The 15,433-nt window shown below is 37.4% G+C and overlaps 1 protein-coding gene across 14 annotated transcripts in view; it reads left to right on the top strand.

Moving 5' to 3' along the window:
- ADAM22 (ADAM metallopeptidase domain 22) overlaps window positions 1-13,614 on the top strand; it is a 276,790-nt gene extending 263,176 nt beyond the window's left edge. For all 14 annotated transcript variants that reach the window (XM_051961404.1, XM_051961402.1, XM_051961417.1 and 11 more), the window contains 2 exons: window positions 4,171-4,294; window positions 6,444-13,614. In XM_051961404.1, coding sequence (XP_051817364.1) covers window positions 4,171-4,294; window positions 6,444-6,464 — 145 coding nt within the window. In that variant the 3' untranslated portion in view covers window positions 6,465-13,614. The remainder of the gene's footprint in view (window positions 1-4,170; window positions 4,295-6,443) is intronic.
- The last annotated feature ends 1,819 nt before the right edge of the window (window positions 13,615-15,433 follow it).

Below are 15,433 nucleotides of genomic sequence, written 5' to 3'. Positions count from 1 at the left end.
GTATGACAATCATATCTTTATTTACAGAATTTGGAGCATTTTTGGAGAAACTATAGCTTTACAAACTGAATTAGTTTTCATAATATCCCTGTTGTAGAGGATTGAAAGGCTAAGGAGTCATCTGTATTTTATGGCAACCAAGAAAGCAATTAAAATCTTAGATTGTATTATAAGAGATACAGTGTCTAGGATTAGGGAGATGATGATATTCCTGTGTTCCTGGAATACCCATGAGAAATATTGAGAGAAAAGATACTAGAACTTGTGTGTGTGTGTGTGTGTGTGTGTGTGTGTGTGTCTGTAGGAATAAAGCAGGGCAATATTATGTTTCTCCAAACATCAGAATGATCTATGTGTAACATAAATAGCCATGTCTCCTGATTCTAGCTTTCTCTAGGAATTACTGTTTTTATTTTACTGATTAGGAAGTGGATTAATAGCAAGGGACTTTAGAATAATTGTATAACAGAGAGAGAGAGAGAGAGAGAGAGAGAGAGAGAGAGAGAGAGAGAGAGAGAGAAAGACAGAGAGAGAGAGAGAGAGAGAGAGAGAGAGAGAGAGAGAGAGAGAGAGAGAGAGAGAGAGAGAGACTTGCTGCATAAATAACATATTGGATAAAGAGAGCCCATGTGCCATGTAATTTGATCCTATCCAATAAGCATTAGTAACTGGTTTCCTCCTACGAGCAAGGTGCTCTATTAGGAGTGAGGAATACAAGCTAAAAACACAAACAAAGAAACAACAACCTCATCCCTCACCAAAAAAAAAAGTTCCTGCCCTCAAGCTGCCAAAATGGCAATGCAAAAATACAGATCAGACCATGTCATTCTAGTTACTCAGAAGTTATGCACCATCTATTGCTTCAGAGTTTAGCATTTCAAGACCTCTGGATTATGGCACCCACCTTTCCAGCCTTATTTAATATTATTCTCCCTCATATCCTCTCTGTATCAGTAAAATCAGCCTTCTAGCTATTTTGCATAGCTCCACATCCCATCTCCCACCACCATCCCTTTGCACAGGTTGTTTGCACAGGTTATCTGAAATGAATTCCATCCTCACCCCCGCTTCCAGCTTCCTTCAAAATACAATGCAAGTTCCACTTTCTACATGATGCCTTTCCTGACCTTTCCAGTTGATTGTGCTTTCTCTTTGAAATTACTTTGTATATTTTGTTGTTTCCTCAATAGAGACTGTAAGCTCCTTGAGGACAGGGGCTATTTCATTTTTGTCTCTGTCTCCCTGGAGTCTAGTCCAGTGCCTTCCACATAGTAGATGTTTCTTAAATGTTTGTTGAAATTGAAGTAGCTGGTCACTGGAAATAAAATTGAGTGGGTAGGTTGGTTTTTCAGTATCTTTCAAGTCATTCCATTAAAACTTTACCTAGGTTTTTGCCATATTTCAGGATAACCCTGTGTAAATCTAGAAGGTAAAATCGTTGTGTGTAGGGTTTGTTTCATTCTCTTATTTCCAATGCCTGGCACATAGTAATTACTTAATACATGTTTGTTGATTGATTGGCGCTAGACAGGACAGCTTTTTCGCAGTCTCCTCATTTTACAGATAAGGAAACTAGGACTCAGGGAAGGTAAATGATTTTCCCACAGTTTCACAGGGTTGTATCAGAAGTAAAATGTGAATATAGATCCTTTGACTCCAGAGCCAGAGTCCTCTCATTATAATACACTGTCTTACATAGACCCAAAGCCAGTTATTTATGAAGAAATTATCCTGGAAGAATTCTAAGAAGCTATAAACTCTAACCTTCAATGAGTTTAAAAATATGATCTTGAATAAATGCCATTCCCAGAAGTCAATGAGACCCATGAAGGTTTCAGAATATGAAGATTTCTTCTGCATCGTTTTATTCATTGCTTAAAGAGATCCATTCTAATGGGATACATTTCCCTTTTAAAGAAAATTCATCTTTTGTCCTAGGAAAATGCTCCATGCTAGAATGGTTCAGCTCAGTGCTATATAAGAATGAAAGGGGATAATATTTTTAGGCACCAAGGATCACATGGTCCTTTCTCACCCCTCTTAATCACCTTCCTCCAGAAATCAACAGCATATACAACTATGTCAACAGAACTCAAAAAAGCAGGCACCCACTAAAGGCAGATTTTTTTTTTACCCTTTTCACATTTTTGTAGTGTTCTAGTTGGTTTTCTGGAGGTCTTTGGAGCAGCCTTTGTTTCAGCTGAGTAATCAACATAAATACACACACACACACACACACACACACACACACACAAAATCATATCAATCTAAATGGGATGAAAATAACTAAGAATTTGAAAAAGGGAGAAAAGTCAGGATGATCTCATAATCATGATAATAACAACAAGAATTATATATTCCTATGTAGTCAATCACTCTAGCACTCTAGTACTGGACATTATTCTAATTTAAAAGATGAATTTTCTTTAAAAGGGAAGACTTGTATAGGGAGATGTATCATGTTAAAATGTACCTCTTTAAGCAATAGATAATTCCATAGCTCTTTAATGTTTGCAAAGTGCTTTACATATAGTATCTCATTTGATCCTTTTGACAATCCTATGAAATAGATGTTATTATTATCCCCATTTTACAGAAAAGAAAACTCAGACCCAGCCTGATATGCCCAGGGTCACATAAGCAGTTGTTGTCATTACTGTTTGTCCTTTGTTCTTGACTAGTAATATTTAAGAAAGGATTTTAAATTAGTTCTTCCTTTTTCCAAGTCCAAAGCTATCCATCGTGATGTGGGGAAAAGGGTAACATTCACGTGTAAGCCGAAAACTATCCCTCTAAATTAAAAAAGACAAAAGGAATTCTCCCCTCTCCCCATTTTATTAGGTGTTGTTCTAGGATAAAGTCTCTCCAGATTCCTAGATGCTGGTGATCTCTCTTCCGGCCTCTGTCATTTGGGTGGAGGCTGTGTAACAGCCTAATGAGCTTTCCATATTTTTGTCCATTAGGCAGATTTGGCCAATACCCTCTTGTTTTGGGGGGGAAACCCACAGAAAAGAGAGAATCTAAGAGCACCAGAATCCAGAGATGGTGGTAGCTCACAGGATCATTGCTGTGGGCCTAAACAGAATTCATTGATGTCCACTGGGGTGACTTGGATCACTGAGAACCAATAGCTATTAGAAAGAAAGTTCCCACACCAGAACATTGGTTTTTGATGTCAGGGGAACAAATCTTATCATATAATGGTGAAATGACACTGGAATGGGCAAGATACACTATTGGTAACTTACATTTGTTTATTTCAGAATTTTTATTTTTTCTTTCTGGAATATATCCATTGCCAGGAAAATGTCTTATGTCTTTCTAATGTCTTAGAAAAGGAATGTAAGGATTTGGGAAATTGATGGAGATGGTGGGGAGGACAGGGAATGGTGCTGATAATGTGTAAAATTCCAGTCAATAAAGTGCTGCTCCCTGCCTTATTGACACAGTGTGCCCTCCACGGAGATACCAAGGTTTACTGGCTACTGCTTATTATATTCACTTCTTACAGAAATGCTGATTGCAGCGACTAATCAGACCATTTTTGTATGTTCTCATCAAACTCTGTTTGGCTGGAACTCTGCGCTCTCTGACGCTTGCATGCCTACTAATTTACTCTTAGCACTTCTGTACTTGCTTATGTTCCTTCACAACTAACCGACTGGCCTCTGAATGCATGAATTCTGTGACTTACCAGCAAACAAATGTTACTTGTCATGTTGTATTTTAAGAGTCTCTTAAGATATAATTGAAGTTCCTGTTCTTTCGACCATTACCACACTGAGTGGTAAAAATCAGCCAGCAATTGCTTTATTGCATATTTGAGGGACCAGTATTGCTTGCTCTTATTAGGTCTTCTCCAGGCTAGCTTCCTATCTAGCAATAGATCACTTGTTCTATGTATTTACTATAGTTTTACAAAATATGATTTAATTGGGCAAACCATTGTATTTATGAAAGTGAAGAAATAAGATTTTCAGTATTCCAGAGTCGTAAATGATATAGTGAGGTATTCACAAGTAGTTAGTGAGCATTTCTAGTAGTAACCTTAAGTCACAGAAAAGAGAGTTCAAACTAGATCATATTTGGTTCCGAGCCAGATTTTTAAATAGTGAAGGTTGCTATTAGTCAGTGACATCCCATTTATTTCGTGTGTTTTCAACATCTCAGGACTTTGTCTCCTGCCAAATCTCCTTCTTCCTCTACTGGATCTATTGCCTCCAGCAGGAAATATCCATATCCAATGCCTCCACTTCCGGATGAGGAGAAGAAGGCGAACCGACAAAGTGCCAGGGTATGTGCAGCAACTTTGTATGTTTATTCATTAATATATTTATCACTTTGTACATCATTTAATCTCTCTGGCTTTTAGTTTTCTCATTTGCAAAATGAAGGGTGTGTGGTGTCTCTAACCAAATGGTCTTTCTAGCTCCAAACCCTATAATTTTTATAGGAGACTCCATTTCCCTTACTTTGTTTAAACTGCAAGGCAGAGTCCTTACATGGGATATTTAGAATATTTATTTTGCATGAGATCTTTGCATGTAAATCACCAGTCTCCCTGGTCATTGTTCAGAGATATTTGACTACTGAAGTTGGTTTGTGGGTCATTAATTCACCTATAGATACCACAGAAAAAGAATCAGTTGGATAGAATATTTCAGGAGATTGATTTGACCTCTGTTTGCATTTTTGGTTTTATTTTATTTGATTTAGTTTTATTGAAGAGAGAAAATGCTAGGAAATGTGTTTTGAACCAGAGAAAGACAATCCATGTACTTCATCTCTCAATTCTGGCATATTTTATATGAAAATGACAACTTAAGCAGGTATATTAGGGGGTGTGATTGATTCTTCTTGGAACTGATTCCTTTACACAATTCAGATTCTTTGGACCAGAGAAGATTTTATCTTTTTAAAATTTGTATCATTAATTGCTGGTGTGAAATGTGGTGTTTTGTTAGAGACAGTATGGAAAAGAGAGAAAAGGGTGAGAAAAAAACAGAGACAGAGACAGAGAGAAAGGGATGGAAAGAGTGAGAGAGAGAGAGAGATCTAGCATTCAAATGAGAAGGTATGCTCCAAATCCCTTTTTTGCTACATCTAGAAGCTACATCATCCTTAGCAAGTTACCCTCTTGGGTTCCAGGCAGTTTTCTACAGGGCTTCTGTATGGTTCCTTTGGTGGATCCCTTTTCATAATTATGTTTTAAAATGGATAAAATAAAATATACAAAAGAAACAAATTATATCAAAACATTTAAAAAACAAAACAAATTTCCAGACCTTAGATAAGGGGTGTCTAAGTCAAGACCTTAGGCTATCGAGAAGGAGCTGATCTATATTGTCAGAAGGAGTGTTCTCCTCTGAGTGTTCCCAATGATATAAGGTACCCAGGAAGCCAAAGGCCTGGCCCATGTTTTTTCTACTCGTCTTGGCCTATGACTTCATTGGTGTGGGGAACTCCTGATGAGGAAATTACCCTGTGGATGCTGGTCAACAACCCCAACACAATGTGTAGTTTTAAAACTTTGGAAGAGGTGAAGTCACTTGCCCAGGTTTACACAGCTAGTGTGTCAGAGGTCCACGATTCAAACGGACTTCCCAACTCCAAAGCCAGCTCTCTTTTCTCTATACCATGCTGTCTCTTCTTTGCACGTAGCAGATATGAATAAATATTTGTTGAATCTAATCGACTTGGATTCAAATGTCATACCTGTACAAGCCAATGGACAAGTATTTGCTGTCTGGGATGTGTTTACCTGCAAATAGACCCCTGCCCCTATATTCTTTGGTTTCATCTCAAAGACAATGAAGAGAAGGGTCTTGGTCATGAAAGGAATATGCTTTCAGATATTTAGAAAGCTAGCTTCTAAGCCATGTACAAAGGGACTCTTAAGATACCAGTCAACAAGCATTTAAGGATCTAACGATTGTTGAGCTTGAACTCTGCCTTTCTCATTCTAAGGCCAGATCATTTTTATGTCTTTGCTATGGAAGCAATGGGAGAAGTCCCAAAATGTCCAGCTTCTTAAAACATGTTCGTCACACATTTATTAAATACCTACAGCTTGCAATTATAAGAGGAATCTTCCTGATTCCAGGCTCAGTGCTTTATGCATTCACCATCTAAGTGTCCATTCTCCCTCTGTCCTTTTTTAAATGTATTTCTTTTGTTTAGAAGAATTGCACATGTTTAACCTACATTGGATTACTTGCTATCCAGGGGATGAGAGTGGGGGAAGGCAGGGAGAAAAATTTAGAACACAAGGTTTTGCAAGGATGAATGTTGAAAACTATCTGTGCATGCATTTTGAAAATTAAAAAGCTATTACTTAAAAATAAGAATAAGTAAATATATTTCTTTCCAAGCATTCCCATGAGGAATATGGTGAACTTGATTCCAACTTCCTAAACTCATATTTTTTCTTTTGTTTTGTGCAGCTATGGGAGACCTCCATTTAAGATCAACTGTTTACATGTGACACATTGGAACTGTTTACTTCAACTTTTATAGAAATTCAGCCTCACCGAGTTGATGCAAATGTATCTGCTCCTCAGACGATATGAAAAACCCACAGAAAAGCCAAGGAGGAGACAGAGCTGGATCTCATCCCTGGATCATTTTTTTTCCACTGCTGGCTTAGAATTTTACTCCACCCATGTAAAGAACCCTGGGAATCATATAACTTAACACAGAATAACAAATAGTCCGAGTAGGGCCAAGGATAATCCGCATGACAGATAGATAGACAAATAGGACTAAGGGTAATTCACAGGTCCTCTATAGGGCAAGTTTCCCAGAAGGGAAATGCAGTCCAAATGAGGTCAGTTGGGGTCCAGAACTGGGTACTTGAAGCACATCCTCGCCATAGACCATAATGCTATGTGCATGAGCCTTTTTTCATTTGTTCTCCACATTTAAGGAAACAACATACCATAGTAGAAACTAGCATGCAGGGCTAAGACATAACAGGACTCTTTCTGCAGGATTGTAAGCTATGAGAGGCTAATAGCCTACATACACTTTAAAATGTACATCCTTTTTTACTTTTTATGTTTATATTCTCAGTCTAGAAGTACAACTGTACATAAGTAAACATTTTTAAATGTCAAAAACAGCTGTTACACGCAAGTGTATTTTGCCAAATGCCTAAACAGTCGCTCATGACTAATAACATCACTACAGATCCAATGGTCTTCTAAGATGATGAGCAGGTTAAATTGTAAATATAGCAATCGGGGATGTAAGTGTGTCTCTCCAGCACTAGTGTCTGATCAGACCATCTGATGTCCCCTTAAATTGTGGGCGTCCCGGAGGCTTGGAGTAAGTGATCGAGTCAGCAAAAGGCCAATCGGGGCTTCCTGCCTCCAACATCGTGCTAACATGGCACATGACAGCTGGTACCCTGCAGTTAGGTACTGTGTTACTCCCTGACCTAAAGGTTATCCGGTCGTCCGCCTTTTTCTTCCAGCAACATCTACAATCCTAACTCTAGCAGCTACAGTTTTCCATGTATTTGTGACTGGCCCACATATTGCTGGACATGAAGACAATTTGGAGCCAGGTAACAGGAAGTCACCTGGGGAAAAACAAAAGAAACCTACCAGACACGCTTAGGCAATTGGAGAATACTGGAGGTTTTCATCCTAGTAGGCTGATTAAATGAAACCTGAAGAGGCCATACACAATGTGTGTAGTATTTGCAAGCTCATAAAAACAGCTGATGGGAGAAAGCTAATATTTTGAACCCTGAATTTTATTTTTTGATTCACAGAAAAATAGGAATTCTAATTTAAAAGACTCCTTCCTTCAATTCAAACAAGTGGAAGACTGGAAGTTGGTGATGATCCCACTGGGTCTTTCTAAATGGATGATTTGTTCTAACGAACTAGACAAGTGGTAGAACCAAGAGACACTTGGCAATATGTACTAATATATACTATTTCTTTCTCAGTCTCCTCATTTCTTGACCCTTTTCCTTGAAATGAATGGTCAGCAACGGGCAAAATTTCAAAGATGGCTTCTTAATTCGCTTCTTGTTCAGTCCTTTCAGTTATGTCCGACTCTTCATGACCCCATTTAAAGTCTTCTTGGCAAAGACAGTGGAGTGATTTGCCATTTCCTTCTCTGGTTTATTTTACTACTGTACTGAGGAAATGAGGCAAATTGGGTTAAGTGACTCACCCAAAGTCACACAGCTAGGAATTGTCTGAAGCTAGATCTGAACTCAGGAAGGTGAGTTTTCCTGACTCCAGGCCTGGCACTCTATCCATGGTACCATCTAGCTGCCCCTCTTAATTTGCTCCCCCTTCTTAATTTTCATTAAGTGCTTACAGGGAAACAACGTGAGCATCCAGAGTGGAGAGGGCCAAGTACTCAAGCAGCCTTCTGTGTTGTCTTTATGTTCATGTATTTCCTTTGACGATTATATATCTTTGAATGTTTTTAAAAAAATAATCCAATCCACTTTCAAATACAAAACACATGGAGCATTTTAAAGGGCAGGACATGATATGACTTGAAGATTGATCTTATATCAAAAATGCAAAACCTTCTTGCCAAAATCTGGGTATTTGCCAACGTGACCAGAGTTGATGGCAAGGAGGGCCAAGAGATTTTGGAGACTGTGTGAATAAAAGTGGCTTTTGAACAAGACCTCTCCCTTTAATGTGGATTGAATGTTCTCCAGCATTGAGTATATGATGGGTACTGTGTAGCTTACATGGGACAGATGAATGAATTTAATAACTTAAATTTAGTGTACCTCATAGAAATCTGTTGTCCAGTCGGAATGCTCCATCTTCACAAGGAGTGCACCCACTTGTAACTACAGGTCACAGGCTGATCTATCTTTCTTTTATTCCCTTCTTTCCTGTTATTTTCAATGGAAATGATAAATATGTGCCTTTCAGGGGATACCGTTTGGAGGAAATGGACAGAGTCGGTTCATGAGTACTGTTTGTCGCTCCCAAGATCTCTAGGTCACTTTCTTTGGTAATCTTCAGCTAAAAGTTATGGGAAAAGTACTTTATGTTTATTATAATGGTAACATTGCTAGAAGTTGAAAGACTATTGTCAATGTTATATCATGGTTTTCCAGTCTATGCCGTTTCATTAAGTTCTTTTACACAGATTATTGATACTTGGAGATACAATTCTTTTGGAACTTGAGATATGTCAGATCTAAACTCATAGGACTTTTGATGAAGTCATACAAAGGATGGGTCCATTACATTAAACACAAGCACAAATAACTTTTATAGACTGGTTTTAGAGGGATTATCGGGTCATAGAAGTTGAAGACTCTCCTTTACAGATGAGGAGAGTGGTTGCTGAGGTTAAGTGCCAAGGTCACATGGGAAATAAGTGGGTTTGATCTAGCTCCAAATCCAATATCCTTGCCATCCCTGTTTCCAAAGAGGGAAACAAAGGATTCACCTAAATCATCTTCTAAGAAACTAATCCACTACAGAAGGCCATTGTAATATGGTTGTATTAAGCACAGAATAACAGTACTGGGCCCTTTACAACACTTCCTTTGAATCCCAGCTTTTTGTCCTTCAAGCTTTGAGCTAAGACAAAATGTTAGACAATTTCTTCTTGTAAAAAGCAACTGAATGACTTAAAAACAATGCCTTGGTTTAAAGGAATTGTTCAAAGTCCCTTGATAATTATATTTTCTTCTTTTTTTTTTTTTTTGCTGAGGCAATTGGGGTTAAATGACTTACCCCGGGTCACACAGCTAGGAAGTGTTAAGTGTCTGGGGCCATATTTGAACTCAGGTCCTCCTTACTTTAGGGCTTGTACTCTATCCACTGCAACACCTAGTTGCCCTGATAATTTTGTTTTCAACCAATCTCTCATTACCCCCTCATCATTAAGATAGGTGACTAGGGAGGCCCCTGTAAAGGGAAGGTTCATTTTAGTCCCTTGAAAGCTCTCAAGGAAATTGGTCAAGTGGCCTGAATTCTGACAAAGCCATATTTCTTGTGGGCAGGAAGCACAAACTGCCATGGAATTCTGTAATGTTAGTAAATGGTCTCCACAAGGGCGAATAGTACACAAAGAGAAAGGCAACATCCCTACATGAAAAGTGGCCACTGGAAATTAATCAGTCAGTCCATGGACACTGAAGCACTGTGAAGGAAAATATTTCCTAGACTCTTTTGTTATGGCCGTATTTTGTAGAAGTTCCAAATCATCCCTAAGGAAGGAAGAGATAATTTTACTATGTGGGTTTTGTTTAAGTTGTTTAATGAATCCAAAAGTCTTGGTAGAATCAAGCTATAAAAACAGTCTCTAATCCCGAACCATTGCTTTGGCCAAGTGCATTGAGATAAGTGTTTTTCTAAAAGGTTGACTTAGCAAAGTTTCAATATTTAGCCAAATTTCTTGCAGTTGATAAGAGCCTTCCTCAATTTAAAATTAAATTTTTTTTATTAAAAAAATCAAATAAAATATTCGCGGTCATATAGTGGGTTAGTGAGAAAGTTGGAACGGACCCTAATCCATTTTTCCAGATATCTTCTGTTTAGCTAACTTCATATTATACTTTTGACTATTTCTTCCCTCTCTTTTTGGTATTATGTAAATGCGTTAAACTTTCAGGCCCTTAATTCATTCTCCTAATGCCATTGCTTATTTTTGCTTAAGTCTCACATACAAAACTATTAAAATTTATTCAAACATTTTTACTCTATCAACTATTAAGCATCATGGTTCAGAGAAGTCTTTACCTTGAAGATATCAGCGTTTTAGTAATTCTCTCTCTAAAGCAGTACCTGCTTTTAGTAGCACTTTATATATCTACATTTAAATGTTTGTTTTATGTAAATATACACCTATAAATACATAAAACAATGTTTATCTTTTAATTCCCTCTCAGTATCTAATATACTTTCTCTAGATATTTACAAGGCTACCCAGATTATTTTTCTAGATGTATGGATTGGATTTGAAAGAGAAACTCTTTTGCCTAAAACACTCCCTTAACAAGTATTCTCCAAACTTAAGCCAAAGTGTTTGGTTTAAGGGTGTATTCATCAGAGAACTTTTTAAGGGGGACAGACATTTATCAGAGATCTTTTCTAAAAAGAACAAGCCTTTATGATTATGGAGATTATGAATGAGAAGAGTATTCTTTCAGCTTGATGAAGGCAAAAGGTTGTTTAAATGTTCCCACCTATAATTTTCATGGAAGAGGAAGGTGTCTAATGGCTCTGGCAGAAACTGACAGCAATACACATGGCCTCTGGCTGTTTAAACATGCATATGGTTAAGATGCCCTCACTGGGAAATATTTGCAGGTGCTCACTGTCAAGTATGTTAAGCACAGATAAGTTCCCCCAAATCCACCCATGCATGGAGAAAATGAACCCCTTCCCACAACATTTCAAGACAATTCCCCATTTGTTGATTGTTTCAAATGTATCCCAAAATATAGACCCTACATATTTTATTCTGTAAACTAAACTAAGAAACTATATTTGTATGGCAGGATTTGTTCTTCAAAACAAAACTGGACATGTGCATTGTCTATATGTGGCCACCTATCTGGCCTAAATGAGATACTGCAAAGTTCTCTAACTTCCTCAAAAGCTTGATTTTTTTCACCCACCTCTATCACTTCCAATTTCTATCATTACAATCACTTCTGAAGGCTAGAAAACAAATTAAAGCACACACAAATAGTTGGGAATTAGGGATGGAAAGCCCCAGAGTGGAGGGGGGCACTCTTGCACTTCTCTCCAGTTTCCATATCAAAAAGGGGTTAGTTGATCAGGGGTGGAGAATTGTTACCTAGGAAGGCAGAAAAATCTAGGTTCAGCCTCAATGAGAAAAAATACAACAGCATGAGCAGATAGGGTGCAACTGGGCCCTCTGGGCAGCTCAGGGAGAAGCCCCTTTAATTCACTTGCTCCACAGCTTCCCTCAGTCTGCACATGTGTATCTTTATCAGGAATAGTTGTTTGACACTTCCTCAGCTTTGCTAAGGAGCCCCGAGTCCTTAAGAGTCACTAGGGCTCTTTGAGGCTTGTTTATCTTTAAAATTGGGGGCGGGGTGGACTAGATCCCAGGTTCTTAACTTGGGGTACAACACTAATCATATAATCCCAAAGGCTCCATGGAAAAACTTCAGGGTTTCTTTGAACTTGGAAGGGGAAATTTTTGTCTTTACTTTTACTAACTTCTAACTGAAATCGACCATTTCTTTTGATTATGAATTTAAGCCACAAAGAATTGTTCTGAAAAGGGAATCATGGGAGATGGAGTGGCTGGGGAGGCCAAAGGGTTTCATGATAAAAAAAAAGTTCCAAATCCCTGAACTAACTAATCTCTGAAGCTTCCTCTAAGATCTAAGAGTTTATGAATCCAAATATATAATCAAAGGAGTTGGTACTCTGATTTGGTCCATTGGGTTTCCTAAAAGTCCAAATAGTAATGCACAGAAAAGTAGTAGAGTCTAGATATAAAACAGAACATAAAGGTATACAATGAAGTACCAGAGGGAAAAATTGGTTAGATCCAGATTTGAAGGATGAATGAGTTTGTGAAGAAAGTACTATTCTCTACCTTGTCCTCCCTCCCCATGCCCATCTGTATTTTTAGACCTAAGTGTCTTCTTACTTTTACCCTGAGGGCCACAGTTGGTGATTAATGGTCAAGATAGAGAAATTCTTGCAAATAGCCCAGATCTTTTAACTATAGAGGTGCTAGTGATAATACCATATGATACAACACAGCCAAGTGCTAATATGAATTAACATATTTATTCAATTATAGTACAAGAATTCCTGCTAAATTATATCTGTGTATCACTGCCTGGTTATGAAACCTGAGTTTTCTAGTCCAGTACATATTCAAATTGTGGGACTGAACATAATCAGTCTTTTTATGGGTAAAAATCACACACACACACGCATATACACAAACACACACACATAATGTTTTGTATAGGAGTCTTTTTTTCTTTTTACAATAACTGTATAAGTGCAAAATAGTTTCTTCAAAAGAACTAATAATGTACTTTTTTGTAACTGGCTGGAAAATGGACTCTTTCCCCAAACTGGTCTCCCCAACAGATAGATTCTTTCAGAAACTGATTATATAATATTGACATAGATACTGATTTGTGCTAGAGCTTTCAAATATTACTTTCAATAATTGACATACAAATAATTTGGAGCCACCCCATGGTGATATGTTATTAGTGGCATGAAAAAAAAAAATCTATACAGATTTCACCGTGTTGGGGAAGGGGTGATTATTTGTATAAAGTTAGATACCCATTACTTAAGGTATTACATTTTGCTTGGCTGATTGACACTTCCCAAGTTCTTGCTACTTAAAAGATACCAGGTTCTATCCAGATTAGTATGAAATGTATCACTGCAGCTGCTTTCCTGAATGCTTTTGTTATATAGGCTGTTCTGGTTATAATTCTTCCTACATTAATAGCTAAATGCAAAATTTTGCTGTTTTTAAGTCACTGTAATTTGAGGTTCTGAATCCTTCCACAATTTTATTAGTGTCCACGGAGTCTAATAAAAAAAAATCCATGATTTTCTATGTTACTATTATTGTAACATTAATAAAGTGACTTTCAATGAATGTTTTGTGGGTTTTTTTTTAATAACCCTTATGATCTTGCATCTCAATTTGTATGCTACACTATTCCATTAACAGAGGGATGAAGGGATAGAAGACAGATATGATTTAGGTGGTTTCTTTCCCCCTTCCTGGAGGTAATGACTATTCTAGTCTGTCTAGGATACTGGGGAATTAAGAGCTGTAGTATTGATTTTTTTTTTTTAATGCTCAGATTTTAGGGAGACTATTGTGGATTCTTCATCTGTACTCATGAATAAATTAATGAAAAAGGCAATTTTTAAGTGCATATTACGTGCCTGGCAGCGCTACAAATAGACTAGGACAATCCTTCTCAAAAACTACCCTAAGTGGGGAGACAACCCATGGAGAATTCAGTTATGGGGCAGATAGTTGAAAGCTTGATCCTCAAAATGCAATGCTAAGGGAGATGACAAGGCATCTGCATTGTTATCACTTCTACAGAAAAAACAAAAAACAAAAACAACAAACTGATGTACTCTTTTGTAATTGGCTGGAAAATGGACTCTTTCCCCAAACTGTTGTCCCCAACAGACAGCTTCATTCAGAAATTGGCTATATAATATTGACATAGTTACTGATTTGTGCTAGAGCTCTTTAACATTACTTTCAGAAAGTGACATTGAAATAATCGGGAGCCACCCCTCAAACCAAACCATAGCCATTGCTGAGGAGCCACTACCAGAGCCTGACTTTGGGGCTACCTTTCCTTTGGGGTCTTCAGGGAGGGCTTCACAGCCTAGGCAGTTGCCTGGTCATTTCCCACACTTTAGTTTATTTCCATTACGGAAATTAAAGAGATACAGAAAGCAGATTTCAACTAATTATCTTTGGAATTTGTCCTCTGTAGTATTCTTGACATATTACAATTCATTAAGATATGTATCATGCAAAGACTAGTGTATATAACCTAAATTACGCTTTGCCATTTCAAAGAGAAAACAGTCAACTATCCTTACCCTCTCAGAATAATTCAAACATAGTTATATTTAAGCAAGCAATCTAAAGCAGCTACCTCAAGAATATGGTTCATTTGTTCATCAAAAATTTAGTAAGTACTTAATATATGTAGCAGTTTTCATGCAGCTACTTCTGTGGAAGTAAGGAACTCTTTCCCAATGATTTCATTAAGATTAAACACACATTTAACTTAATATATAATTCCATAGATGGCCTTACTTTTTTTTTTTTAAACTTATTTTTACCTTTACTTTACTTTACCTTAAGGGCCACAGTTGGTGGCTTATGATCAAGATAGAGAAATTCTTGCAAATTGCCCAAACTTTTAACAACAGAGGTGCTAATGATAGATACCATATGAAGGACCCTTATCCCGTGATGATGCTAGATTGGCTGGAGTTGGGACAACAGAGGAGCTTCTGTTTAGGCCAATCTAAATCCAAACTGAAGTATTCAAGTTATATTATATGAACAATTATTTATATGCCTTAAAAATAAAACTCGGGGAAAAAAGGGAGGAAAACGATTAAGAAATGAATGTAGCAACAATGAAAATCCACAGTGGGGAAATAAATTACAACGTAAAATAGAAATAAAGAAACATGAGATTCAAGGGTAACTTTGAAAGCCTCTAGTATAATTACTGAGAGAGGAGAGAGGTCTCAAATTTGTCAAGGACACTTTCTATCCTCCAGGCATTATCTCAGGAACCTTTGCTTAAGAAAGTCACAGAACAGAATAATCAGCCCACTTTACTGCCTTGTAGTAGATTTTTAATTGTATTAGAAATATAAAGTGTTTTCTTATGGGTACTAAGTAATCACTGATTTATGTAGTACTT

This window comes from Antechinus flavipes, chromosome 5 (assembly GCF_016432865.1).
Source record: "Antechinus flavipes isolate AdamAnt ecotype Samford, QLD, Australia chromosome 5, AdamAnt_v2, whole genome shotgun sequence".
In the NCBI taxonomy this organism is placed as follows: Eukaryota; Metazoa; Chordata; class Mammalia; order Dasyuromorphia; family Dasyuridae; genus Antechinus; species Antechinus flavipes.
Note: the sequence above shows the minus strand (reverse complement) of the source record. Positions and strands in the feature narration are given on the sequence as shown.